At 37.9% G+C, this 14880-nt stretch overlaps 1 protein-coding gene across 2 annotated transcripts in view; it reads left to right on the forward strand.

Moving 5' to 3' along the window:
* LOC131444761 (inactive dipeptidyl peptidase 10-like) overlaps positions 1-14880 on the forward strand; it is a 278070-nt gene that overhangs the window by 149667 nt on the left and 113523 nt on the right. For both annotated transcript variants that reach the window (XM_058615388.1, XM_058615398.1), the window contains exons 2-3: positions 2069-2183; positions 5182-5277. In XM_058615388.1, coding sequence (XP_058471371.1) covers positions 2069-2183; positions 5182-5277 — 211 coding nt within the window. The remainder of the gene's footprint in view (positions 1-2068; positions 2184-5181; positions 5278-14880) is intronic.

Below are 14880 nucleotides of genomic sequence, written 5' to 3' on the forward strand. Positions count from 1 at the left end.
CTTGACTCTGATATCATTGTCCACTCTGTCTGCTTTGTGTGAAAAACTGGGCTCTAAAAGTAATAAAACTGAGTTTTTGTTGCTTTTAAATAGTGTCAGCATCTGAGAGAGATAAATGGAAATAAAGCTCCTTTGTAAAAGTTGTAATTGGCAATCATTTTGTTTTTCCTCTCCTTGCTAATCATGGCATAGTAGTGGCTTGCTGACCAGCAGTCACCATTTTTTTGTGGATAATTGAGGCCAGGATGCTCTGCAGAGTGGAGAAATTTATAGGTTGGAGGCTTAATTCACCTTATCAGAGGCAGCAGATGTGGTGGAAGACCAGGTTTAAGACCCTCTAATACTAGGACTCAGAAAAGGAGGCGCTGTGAAAAGCTTCACATACTCTCCAGGATGGCTATTTCAGTGCAGATACTATCACATAGGGACAGTAAACTCTATGGCCACTCAGATTGCTCACACCAAGCCTTTACTGCAGTCTGTTTGAGCAATGGAACACTTGAGTGCAAAATGCCTGGTTTACTGCTCATGTGACAGACAAGCAATATCTTCGGTTGATGGTTGTGGTTCATTCGCAGTCTTCCACATTTCATTACATGCAATTTATGATAACACGTGGACAACAACAATCCATTTATCTTAGTCTGTAAAAGAAAAAGAAAAAATCCTTGAGAATCTTGGTGGCAGCTGTGGCAAAAGAAAAATAATCCTCACAAGCAAGTTTTGCACTTAACAAATAACCTAATGTTAAGAAAAATATCTATTAATAAGATATTGAACCTTACATTACGTTTGAATTAACCAGAACAAGCTTAAACAATGGCTTGTATGAAATTAGGACTAAGAACAACTGCACATATTCTAATAGAGGAGGCTCAGCTCTGCGATTCAAGGATGGCTTTAGTATGCTATAAACAGCATTTAGTATGCTATAAACAGCATTGTGTAATCGTATATATACATATATAATATATATTGTCGAATTTATAAAACTCAGTATACAAACAGTTTTTCTGCTGTGTCCATCTGAAAATGGGGGGGCAATTAAAAGCACACAGGGCAGTTATACATAACAACACACAGCTGAGTTAAAGATACATATAGTGCAAAAAAGAGAAAGAAAATATGTATCCAGGTAATATTAAGTCAATATTAAAAAAAAACTATTAAAAATATTGAGAGAGACACTTGAGTTGACTGAGATGGAGGTAATGGTAGGTATATAAATTAAAGTTTTGACTGCTCACTTCACTTGTGAATGACTGATGTGAAATCCTCCGTATTTAACCTCCAATATGTCATCAAAGAGCCCATTGATGTCAATGGATTAACTTGTGTTCCCAGATGCTCAAATACAGTTGTTAGAGTTCCCTGAGTCACCAGAGGCCAAGTGTAAACAGTAATTTGGAATTGTTGGGGTTATGAGGGCAAGTGACAATGGTTGTTAATTTTCATGAGAAGGGATGAAGAAACGGCACTGTAGGTGGAAGGATAAGTGGTGTTGAAGACCTTCTCCCCTCTGCTCCCTTCATGTAATGTGTCGTTTCTCCTTAAAGAAGCCTTCAGATACTGAGTTTTCACCTCAATTTACGTCTTCCAGTGTTTAGCCAGGTGCCATGGTAGTCTATTTTCTGCCAAATACATGTTTGTGCTTTGGACGTGCTACACAAGACTGTTCTCCTGTGTTGTTTTTAGATTCCTGCTGTTCTTCCTGTAGCTGAGTAAACCTGGGCTACTCTCTAATGTCAAACAAGTGAATTCTATTGATTTGATGAAAATGGAACATCACATACTTCAGGATATTTTTAAGACTGCAGTTTGCATCACCTCTCTGATATAAACTCACAAGGAAAATAGTGCAAACTAAAAATAAACCCCTGAGACTGGTGTCTTTACTGACAAGTCTTCCTAATGAATATAATATAATATAATACATAATAAAATAATACTAATAATTATAATAATAATAATAATAAAGAAACAACTTTGTACATCTAACCAAACTGAAAGAAATGATGGTATGTTGTCTTTTCTCCTCTCTGACCTTTAACGCTCTGTGTTTTTGCAGGATTTGGGTGGGGTCAGTCCTCCGCAGAGGAACTGGAAGGGCATTGCCATTGCTCTGCTGGTCATCCTGGTGGTCTGCTCACTCATCACCATGTCTGTCATCCTCCTCACACCAGGTAACACTTGAGCGATTATGCTCTGGTTGAAGAATACCAGTTTTTCTCATCTGCTTTTTTATGCTCCTATAGATTTCAGGCCTGATAAGATTGGACCAAACAGTTAAACCAAACAGTACCTTGACCAAGTTAATGAGTATTGGTGCAAAGTTGTACCCTCGATCACTGTGAATTATCCAAAGCTTTTCCCGCTGTACTCTCACATGAGCTCACAAGGACATTATCCAGAACTTCATTTGGTAGTGGAGGTCTGAAAGCACATACAGAGAAATGTCAACAAATCTGTATTTCCCCCAGCTTGTCTGAGTATTTTAGGCTTTGCATCTCACAGGAGAAGGACAAAGTTAACATACAACTGGTGAACATAGTGGAGTTTTAGTAGATGTTTTTGGTCAGGAGTTGGAGATATGAAACAATACAAAAGCAATTGACAACAATGACAGTAAAAAAATAATGAATTAGAATAAAGGTAAAGTCAAACACAAAGCAGGACAAGTAACAGTGTGACAAATATGTGCAAATCATTCACTTCATTAAAAGGCTTTAAGATGGTAACATTTGCTGATAAACTATTATAACTTATAACAGGTCTCAGGTATGTGATTTGATACAACTTTGAAAATATCTGTGTGTCTTGTACAGAACATTAAAAAAGCAGTGACCACTGTTAAGCCAGACAATCCACCCTGCTCAAAACCACTCTGGGACCTGTGAGAACGGGTCACATAGCTGGTGTTTATTGTTAAATCCCCTTCTTCAGCTATTTTGATACTATTGTACCATCATCCTGCCCTCAAAGTTATGAAACAACACTTCTTACTCATCTACACACAGCCTCACTCTCCCCTGGTGTATTCAACACTTGGTTAGACTTCCATTGCCTCCATAAACCAACATAGTGCATGGAGTTATCAAGGAAAGCCAATATGGCTGACATTCAAAATGAGATATGGCCTTCCTTCTCTGCACAAAAGCAGCAGCCATCCTGTTAAGACAGAGCTGATATTTGGCACATTCTCATTCGTAATTGAACTGAAACATTTCCAGCGGCACCACTGGAACAGCTTGAGGATTTTCTAGCCCACTTATGACCATGTTAGTGGACATGAAATGCCACGGTGAGCGGGTATATTGTTCCCCATGTTTCATTTCTTATTTATGTATGTTTGCCTTAATGCACATCTGGACTGAAAGGGCACTCAGTACATTTGTCTCCCAAGCAGATGGAAACCACCATCTTCCCACCTGTACTTGTTGACTTTGAAACAACATTTAAAATTGTTTAGTGACTAGCTGACCATGTTTAATGAACTGGCTTCTTAAACAATGGCCAACATACATGTATATACTATTTCATATACCTAATGAGACAGACAGTATAGCTGAAGGGGGCAGAGCTGAAGATCCTGAGATTTTCATTGGAGGTGACCAGCATGGACAGATTTAGAAATCAGCATATTCAAGGTACAGCGCAGGTTGAATGGTTTAGATACAACGTAACAGCGATAAGACTAAGATGGTTTGGTCAAGTGCAGAGGACCCGCAGTGCTTATACTGGACCAAGGGTGTTGTAGATGGAGCTGCCAGACAGGAGGAAAAGAAGACAAACAAAGAGATTCATGGATGTTGTGAAGGAGGATATGAGGACAGTTGGTGTAACAGGAGAGGACACAAGGGATATGAAGGCAGATGATGCGCTGTGGCGACATCTAAAGGGAGAAGCCTAAAGAAGTATAGACACGTGTATATATCTTTTATGAGCTAACATCAGTTATTTTACTTGTCATGCTCTTATGGGTTAAACTATAGTACTGATATTTATGGTGAAATGTATTTCATATATGATTTTGGCAATATCAAATTATATTATATACTTTTCTTTTTCTACCACAGAATTAGCTGTCTTTGAGAAACTTAAATCTCTGGTGTGGATCCTGTGCATGGTGCAGGACCAGCAGCAGCTGTGTTTGAACATGCTGCCAGTCGGTTTAGGGAGGGCTCAATTTGCTTTGCCATCAGCCGCGTGCAGCACAACCATGTTGGAAACACAAAAACAAAAACACTGCTATCCTGAGAAACACAGAGAAGGTTGTGTGGAGCTGGTCGACTTCAATGTTCGATGTTGTGGACATTTGTAGTTACACACAACAGCCTCAAGCTGGTTTTGGACATGCACTGAAGTCCTGAAATCACTTATTTAGGTAATTTTGAAACCAATGAATCAGGGGTCTCAAGCCTTTTTGAGGTACTTAAACAAAGTGGCCAAGAGGTCTTAATGTTATCATAACATTTATTTACACAGCTTATTTCCACCTAAAATAACTCAATAACTTGTTTTGCATAGATTTTGCACGATTTTGATATGGAACACTCACATTCTGTATGAAAACATTATTTTATTCCTGTATGATTTGACCTTTTCAGAACACCACCCACAAACTCCTCATACTAATGCTGTAAAAAACAAAATAATCTAAGTGATAACACATAACTTATTAATAATAACTTATTTCTTCTGTCCACTACCCTTCATCAGTTCACATGATTGTGGTGCATACATTGAGTCATTAAGATGACTGGCACTTTATGGAATTATCAAATAGACTGTATATAAAAATGGGTGTAGTCTTTCACTTGTGAAACAAATAAGGCCAAAAAGGCCCAATATAATTATTTGACTCTATATTCTGAACTCTTTTGTGACTCAGGTCCATATTTTTGCATTAGCAAGGACATTGCACCACAATAAATGCAATAGATACCATTGAAATTCATCTACTTTTTCTCTATTATCAGTGACTAATCATAACAAATTAGAATCTCACTGTTAATCAAAAAAACAATCTGGCTACCATTTTGGCCATAACAGAGAGTGGTCCGATGGTGCTAACAACTAAACATACCAACTCACTACAGTATAGTACAATACAGTTTTATACTACATTATATGTTACTCATGCCTTTCCATGAAAAATAATAAATGACTTGCTTTTTGCAGCTGACACCCAAGCTGGAAGTGACACCAAACTGACTGTGGAGGATTTGTTCAAAGCTGAATTCCAGGTCCATGACCCAGAAGCTACATGGATCAATGGTGAGTTCTGCTGTCAGTTGCCGGAACTTTGATGACAATGATTTTGCTGAAATGGGTTTGAAGAAATGCTGCATGTGGACCGGAGGATGTTCTGCTTCTATGCATTACAAAAGGACCACATGGTATTTGAAATGTTTTTTTTTGTGTTGTACCAGTTTTGTTAGTTTTGAGATTATTTTTTTAGTTTTGATGGACCCTACATGCAGTTATTATCATTTTGTGTAGTACTGGAGGAAATGGAGACGCATTGACGCAGACACCAGCATGTGATATACTGTATCTCAGACTGAGCGATATGGACAAGTACAATCAATTCCCTTAAATGTTACAAACCTGGAATATGATTTTCAAATATACACATATTTATGATTTGAACAACATATATATATAGAGAGAGATAGAATTTGTACAAAAATGGTAGTTTAACATATATATATAAGCTTTTAACTCTTCTCTTTAATCCACACATGTAAATTCTTCAGAACTAAACCCTGTTTAAATAATGTGAAGAATGTCTTAAAATAACTTAGTAAGTCCCTGTCAATATTAAATGATAAAACAGCTTGAAATATATCTTATTGTATCATAATGACATGTTCTTTTTTGTATTGTTATAATTTAAGAGTTTGTTTTATTCATGTATTATTTTAGTTTTGCATTTGTGTTTGGTATACAATTATCCAGGTTTACAAAAACCTCTGCCACCAGCGCAAAAAGAATTCTGGGATATGGTCGGCTGCAAACACTGATGTATCCTTCAAAAACAGACAAATGTCAGGCACATTCATGCACACCTGTAGGTCAGCTGGGTTTGGGTGGACTTGAAGAAAATACAGCAGATTTGGGTGGGTCGGTCAAAATACGGCACCATCGTAAATAAACTATGAATGACTCTGTATAATGTCCACCACCTTTTCCTCCCTCTCTCTCTCTCTCTCTCTCTCCCTCTCTCAATCACTCATAGATCTCGCACACAGTGAGATCTATGTTTTATTTGTTCCTAAAGGAGTATCCGTATCTAATGATCCACCACTGGTTTCTGGAGGGTTCATATACCTTCTCCTCTCTGTGCTGACCAGAGTGGTGTTGTGTATCCCAGCAACCAGTCCCTCAAACAAGCGCACATTCAGCTTAGCTAGTCATGTGCTGGAAGCATGTAACGGGCTGTTTTGTCCTTGCACAATTAAATAACAAACAAACATAACATGTTTGGAATAATTTGCCTATTTATTTAACCTCTTCCTGTGTCTGGGATGTGGAAATATTCATACATTATAGTGAGCAGTCAGCATTTATTTATGTATTTAAATAAATATATAATTAACTAATTAATTAATTAATTAATTGTCCACTTTAGCCAATCGGAAAGGTCACTGGTCCATAGCAGGGCAAACACACACAGATGAACAACCATTCACTCTCACATTCACACCTAAGGTCAATTACTTTATGCCAATTAATCTCTGCATGCTTTTGGTCTGTGGGAGGAAGCTGAACCAACACGGGGAGAACATGCAAACTTCTCACAGGAAGGCCCTGGGTTGAACGGTGTCATCAACCCATGCCTTTTTGCTGTAAGGCAACAGTGCTAGCCACTATGCCGTCATGTGGCCCCTCCTAATAATTTTAGTTCTATATTAATATAAATAAACCCTAAATACATAAATAAAGGATTGTTAAATTTGCTAGCCTCATGGGTCCGGTTCAGCTTTCATAAAGAGTTGGGCATGTGTGGGCGACTGCTTCCAACACCTGTCCACTGCTTCATGCTGCTATATTTATACAAAACACAGCCAGTCTCTTACTTGATATCAGTGACACTTTGATGGATCCTGATTGTGCTCCTCCTTTGTTCAGCAGCAGGGGGATGACATTACTCCTCTCTTTGCCGCCGCTCCTGCTTTGTCAGTGAAGCTGACTTTGAAAGCCAGCAGACCGTTTTAAACGAGGCTGACATGTTTCACCCAGGCTTTACCTCATATCTTGCTATGCTAATTCACTCTGGAATGTATTTCCCCTCTTCTTATTTACATCGTATTGATCCTTATTTGCCAGAAGGGGGATCATATGTTAAAGCTGGAGAAGTGCGTCAAGCCAAGCGCAAACTAATCTGATTATGGTTTGTTCAGAGGAAGCAGAGAAGATGAAGGTATCTCAGAGGGAAAGGATTGGATGGATGGACAAGATTGTGGCCTTCCCACATTGCTCTCCGTCTGTCTCCTTCCCCGCAGATTAGTGTGTTTATTTTGGCTTTCCTCTTTGTGGCCCATTGACTGCGTGACTCGCCTTCCACGCCCGGGGGAAAAGAGAAAGAAGCGAGGCCCTTCTGTCCATCAATATTTCATTCCCTGGGTGACATTTTTCCTGTATCTTCGCAATGCCATCTCATTCCCCTGAGCTGACCTCAGGCTTGACAGAGAGCAGTGATGTTGTGCGATGAGGCAGCCAGAAAAGTTAGCTTTATAGGCTGGTGTGTGGATAGATGGGGCGAAATAGAGCCTGGACAAATGGGGGAAGATAACAGAGTGACGGGCAGGAGGAAAGATTGATTGCTAGGATTTTGAAGCTAAAATGAGATTTTCTTTTCTACTGGGACGGAGGCTTTGGAAGTGTTGAGTTGAAAGTCTTTCATCTCTGTCTACATTAGAGATAATTTGGGGATGATGTTATGTGGTCAAATGAATAATCAGGTACAAATGGGATGCAGCAGAATAACAAATCATCCACAACATTAAATTGGTTTCATTAGCACAAAATGACCAGTGTCATAGTCATTTCTTTGCTAAAAGCAAAACATTTAAACACAGCTCACTAAAAGCCCTACTTGGTCTGGATGTCAACACAGACTATAACTGAATGAATAAGTCACTTTATTTCTATGCATAGGAAGATTTGTTTTGCAGTTTTAGACAGTTACAGTAACTATTACTTTTATCATACATGATAAAAGTAATACAAATGAAATAAAAAGTAAAAAGAGTGAGATAAAAGTGATCCAGACTACACTAATGTAGGCTTAACATTAACAATAACTGCTGGACCAATACTACAATAATAAATGTGTCAAGAATACAAACTGTAAAAACTGAAATATTATGTGCAATATTACTTTTTCAGTTGTGCAATGCTGGAACAATCATTTTTTACTGCTTTGTTTTACATCTCAGGACTGTACACATCCAGCAAGAGAGAAGAAGATCAAATTCACTATTAACATCGTAAAAGCAAGTCATTGTTAATAACACCATTCCTGTGTTGAGCTGAAGCTCACCAATCAGCCAACTCGATGATGTTGGTGATCGGAAAAAGAGACAAGGGACACATTTCCAACCCATGCGATCAGACAAAGAGATAAAACCAGTTCAATAAAAGCATGATAAAACAAGACTAATATGACTGTCAATGTAGAAATATCTGCACAATCAAAATAACTGCTGGTGCCTTTTTTACGCACAGCTTCTGTTCAAAGTTCAGTTTTGTGTCTGTGCGATTTTCTGGAGACATTTGTAAGATTGGGCATCTTCTACTATCTTACCCTTAATGATGGTTATTTGGTAATACACTGTAAATGTAAACGGAGCAGTATTTCCCCGACCGAATAAACAGGAGCACACTGAGCTTGCAAGGATTCTTTCTCTGATGTAGTTAAAGTGATATACGATGTGGTGTCAATACAGGATGTTTTATTCTGAAAAGTAAACCGGATGTTCCATTTTCCTACTTCCTCTCCCACTCCTGCTGAATTCCACTGAATTTGTGTGCCTCTGCTGCAGCATCTGCTAGAAATGGAAGTGCTGCATATCCACTCCAACCCCCATCTATATTGGGGGTGTGGCCAGAGGAGGACAGTTGATGAAGAAGCACCGGTAAAGTGACAAAAGCACGGGTCAGCTAATACGAAAAATTCAGATGTAATGGGAGGAGTTTAGCCAGAGTAATAGTAGCAGCAGTACATACAACTATTTTTAACACAAAATATGTAATTCAAATACTCAATAATAAAACTACCAAGAGTTGGACCTGGATCACTGAATACCATCTGTTACTCTTTAATGTTGGTTCTGTTTTCCCACCTATTTTTTTTTCTAGAATGAAGAGTAGTAGTGACAGCACCTAGATTTCCATAAATCATTGACCATTGCTATGTACAAACAAATTGTATTTTAATCGGCATAGCCTCTCTGGCCTTTACGGCACCAGAGATCCAGGAAATTAGTATTTTGGTACAAAGGTGCCTTAAATGACATGTGTTAATGTCAGCCAGTGAATATGAATGAGCATTTGGACTGATCAGCGAGTGAGACACACTCTCCAAGGAAAGATAAGGCAATGAAGAATGAACTCATAACAGAGAAAAGTAAGAAAGGTGCATTTACATGAGATCTGAAATGTAGACAGCACATTCAATCAAAACAAGAGCAACACATTTTTAATTAAGGAAAATAAGAAAAAGGTAAACTTAGGTTGATTACTTTATTTCAACACAATATTTTATTTTAACCTCTATAATTAAGCACAGTTATAATCCATTAAATTCAATGTGGAAATTGACAAACACATTGTTATTAATAATAAATAATAAATACAATTTAAAATGGAATCAAATATAAGAACCAAAGTTAATAATTTGCTCGGATCTAATATTTATTTATTTATTATATTTATACTATTGGATAAAATGTAATAGTATCTAAATATGTAAATTACATTTGTTGTTTGAAAGGGAATCTGCTGCAAGGAAACACCTTGGTGCTGTTTGAACAAGGTTGTATGTGCTCCCAATGTGTTTTTTGAATTTGGTGTGGTCCAAACTGTCCAAACAGAATGTACATTTACACTGACTGTGTGCACACACAGTGAATCATTACTACATAATTTAAGATGAAAAAAAAATCATTTGATAATCATGCATTTTATCTAACGCATACAGAGTCTGACAAAACGGTTGTAAACTGTGAATTTTGACAAATCTTCACTTATTATTATGGAGCTCAGCCCTCATAGTTGGCACCAGCTGGTGTAAATACACTATTATATTTGCTCTGATGTGGGGTTTGCCATGCACAAAATCTCACCAAACTTGATGTACACATCAAGACCTGAGGAAATTGTGATTCGACCTAGTCTCAGGGCGATCCCATGAATTTTGTGGTAACTGTAGTAAAAAACAAATTTTCACATTGTGTATTCCCACTAGCACATTAGCAATGGGGAAAGTGCAATGATTAGAATGAGGGGCACAATTGATCTACAGTTGTGTGCAAAAGTGTTTGCCCCCTTCATGATTTCTTTTTTTTTAGCATGTTTGTCACACTTAAATGTTTCAGATAATCAAACAAATTTATATATTAGTCAAAGACAACACAAGTAAACACAATGCTTCTTTTAAATGAAGGTTTTCATTATTAAGGGAGGGAGTAATCAGGCCTGGGTATGGCAAGTAAAATTTTCCAAATAATGTGACTAACCATAGTGACCTTATGAATTTACAAGGCGGCAATTACTTTTTCATATGGGGCCATGTTGGTTTGGATAGTTTTTTCCCCATAATAAATAAAAACTAAATCACTTAAAAACTGCATTTTGTGTTAACTTGGGTTGTCTTTGTCTAATATTTAAATTTGTTTGATAATCTGAAACATTTAAGTATGACAAACATGCAAAAAAATAAGAAATCAGGACAAATACTTTTGCACACCACTGTATGTTAAAGACAATTAAACTGTGATTTCTGACTTCAAATTTAAATTTCCCCATTGTTGGACAAATATAGGATTATGTTACCATATCTTATCTTAAAATGTGATTGGGAACTTTGAACTGTGGACGACAGAATTGCACCTCTTGATATACAGCCTCCTGGAGGAAGAAGGAATAACATGCATCATGCTTCTGCCCCGTCTCTATTCTTTTTCAAATGTTTCATTACATCTACATTTGATATACTCAAAAGTACATAAATTAATGGTGACACCCTCTAGGGCCACGCAATGGCTAATGTAGTCGTGCACACACTGACAGGCATGCTTTTTGCAGCTCTAGTTTTCACCTTGTTTTTAGCTTTATCATCATTATTTAATGGGTATCAGTCATTGCTCTTAACCAACCTTTCAAGCTGTTTGCTCTTTATGAGCATCTAAGGTGATATAAAAAGCCCCACGTACAATGATGTGGGCTGTTGTTGCAGATTGATGGGTTACCATCAGTTCTTATGACAAGTGGACTTAATTTTTTTATGCCTCTATGCTGGCAGCCATGGTCAGCAGCATTATGTCTTCAGGTTTTCTGTAGGGATGTCCCGATCCGATATTGATATTGGATATCGGTGCGATATCAGCCAAAAAACGAGTATCGGATTATATTGGATTCCCTCTAAAATCTCTGATATTAGCGCTTCGATACAAGCAGTCCATTCCGCTCCGGCATATCTATCCAGCAGTGCCCGTTGCGAACTGCTAAAACAACATTATTTCATGAACCAGCGCCACCTGTTGAAACAGCCTCTGGTTGTTAATTATACCACAAAAAAACAGCCATGCCAATAGCTTTCTGTGTTTCCGTCTGCGGGGCCGGGCTCTAGGTTTACCTGCGGGACGAGTCACTCACCCAATGTAGGCTGGGCTAATCCAAAATAGTGAAAACAAGGGGGGTGTTCTCTGAAGACACACTGTTACTGGTGCTCTTAAACACCTCCATTAGCATTTGGTACTTTCCTCCTGATGAAATTAACCATAATTAACAGGGCAAAAAATCCAATATTCTTCGGTTGAAGGTTAAAATGTATGTAACCCCCTGGTTAATAATAAATGGGTCAGTTTTTCCTCATACCTACTGTTGCTGACTATTGTTTTCTGTTTATGTGAGGAGTATAAGTTTTCTGTTTTAACTGAGGATTTCTAATCATACCTGTGGAGATCAAGTCATGGATAAATGGCTACCACAGTCTGACATTACTGTGTGATAATTAGTCAAATGGAGTGCATCGCTGCAGATGAAATCTGCTGCTAAGAGCACCATGATTCATCAGGTGCACACCTCTATCTCACTGGTTAATGGAGCCCCTTTTTTCACACATCATTGTTTCTTTATAAATGCCTCCCCAACGCCTCTGGAACACACCCACGGTATCAGAGAGGACGGTGAATTGGCATGTGCTGATTGGCCCATGCGTCATTGAATCACTCACATCATCTGATATCATTTGAGACAAATCTACATATTAGCTATCGTTCCAATGTGCAATAAAGGCATCAATTTGCATAAAATAAATTCATTTCATTGTGATCTGAGGTTGCTGTTGATTGAGATCTGGACTGAGATTGTAAGGCGACATCTGGTCGCCATGGAGCTGCTTTATGTGTGTGTGTGAGTGTGCAGTTTGTGTGTTTCTTTTTCATGCTGATGCGTGTGGCTGATGTGCATGAGAAAGTCACATTCAGCTCACGCCACTGAGTCACTGGTGTCCCTGGATACTCGCAGCCTGTCATTGGCAATCTGGTGTGAGAGAGAAGGGCTTTGTATTTTGTGTTCATATTGGCAAGTTGGCAATCTTAATCTCTGAAAGCTAACACTTAATAAGAGTCAGTTATAGGGATTGTAGAATATTTGATTGTGTTTGTGTAATCAGTGTATTACATGCAGGTAACTCTGGTCCACTTTCTGTACTGAGAAGAAAGACGGCAAAAACTTTCACTGTTATTTTTTTTTCTCTATAAAGCATACTTGATGACTTAGCTAATGCCACAAGAACTGTAGATATTTGTATTTTTTGTGAAAAAAACAAAAAAACTACACTTGTATGTGAAAATCGTACAGTTGTGTCTCCGTCTTGTACATAACCACTTGAAGTGGCGGAAGTGACCGATTTTTGTGATAAGATTTTTTCGGTTGTTGTACTAGCTTTTTTGTAAGTTGTTATTGCATTAATTTAGTTGCAATTACTCTTCTGGTTTCTAGATATTTTAAAGCAGATATGCTGTATCTGAATTATGTCTGTAAAAAGAATCTCTGAAACCCTGAAATCGTATTTGCTTCCAACTTTCCAAATTTCTAAATATTGGAATTTCAATGCATTTGTATTGTCATAATGAACAGCCTCATTAACAATTTAGTGGCTGTCATAAAACCATTGGGTTTGGTGTTGTATATGGTATATGTATGTACTGTTTCCCCATAATTTCACTTGCTTTCCATTGAGACATCTTCATTAAAATATTTCTTCCCCTTAGCAACACCATCTTTATATATAACTGTACCCATGTGGAGGAGAGTAACAGCTAGCTGCAATAGCCACATGTCAGCTGAAGCCATGATCCATGTTTTCACAGCTTCTTTATTATTAAACTGATGACATGTCTCTAATGATACCGTGGAAGCATAAAGGGAATAATGGGAGGTGACATTTGCTGTAGGAGAGTCATATACAGTAGCTTCAGTCCAGTGTGTGTCCTTGACGATGATAAATACTTTCCCCCTCTGGCCTAATTACTGTCATAAGCTGACTAATGCTGCTTCAGCGAACAGAGAATCCAGATTTTTGTCCAACACATCATCTGGTTGACTTGATTTATGGAGTGCAGTGTCCTTGCTCACCCTCAGTGTCATGTCATCACATTGTCTAAGTCTTCTGCAAACCCAAATTATACTTTTACTTATACTATTAATACTCATAATATATTTTTTGATTTTTTTCTTGAAATTTGGATATTGTATTGATCTATAGAAATGTGATTGACCCACAGTAATAATAATTTCACATTTAATATTTTCTTACCCCTAAATTAGACCATTTTTCCTGTTATCTCATTACTGTGTGTATTGTCAATGGTTTCCTTGTTGGTCCCACCCGTGTTTGCTCACATTGGTTTCCCATGTGGGCAAACCAAAATATATGGTACCTGAAGAATTTGCTCACTTCAAGCCCATGCCCACTTAGTACCCAGGTTGGCTAGAAAGGGTACAAATTGGGCATGGGCTTGAAGTAGACAAACACTGGTGAGGCCACCAAGGAATCCATGGACAAACCCACTTGTCAGCCCGAATATAAACCATACGCGGCCCACAAGGTCAAGCTTGCTGTATATTGTAAGTCAGTAATACGATAATATTTAATGTGAAATTATTGTGTCACTGTTAAGGAAACATGTTTAATTTAAATACTGGCTTACCGATAACAAAGTGATTTGCAAATAATGGCTGCAATTATTTGCAGCCATTATTTGCAATTTAATTTCACAGCCAACAAATTTTGTTTATGTTGTGGCAGAGAAAGAGTATGTCTAGGTCCTAGATTTGTTATTTGGTATCTTCAAACTCCGTTTACTTGGTTTCTTCAAACTACCTCACAACCTTGAGTCTCTGGGAATATTTTTTTATTTTAATTTGGATTGCAGCAGCCATTTTAAAATGTAGTGGCATATTTAAGCCTCGCTCAATCAAGCCTAGAGACAACATATAAAACTGACATTGATTGTTTTAGAGTGAACATTAAAACTGAACAGTAGTGTGGGAGTGTGGGAACAGAATGGGGGGATTGCAATTTCCATCATCCTAAGTGGAAATGATGTCCTCAAACTTAACTGCAGATTTGCTGCAGCACAGGAA

This window comes from Solea solea, chromosome 2, assembly GCF_958295425.1.
Source record: "Solea solea chromosome 2, fSolSol10.1, whole genome shotgun sequence".
NCBI lineage: Eukaryota > Metazoa > Chordata > Actinopteri > Pleuronectiformes > Soleidae > Solea > Solea solea.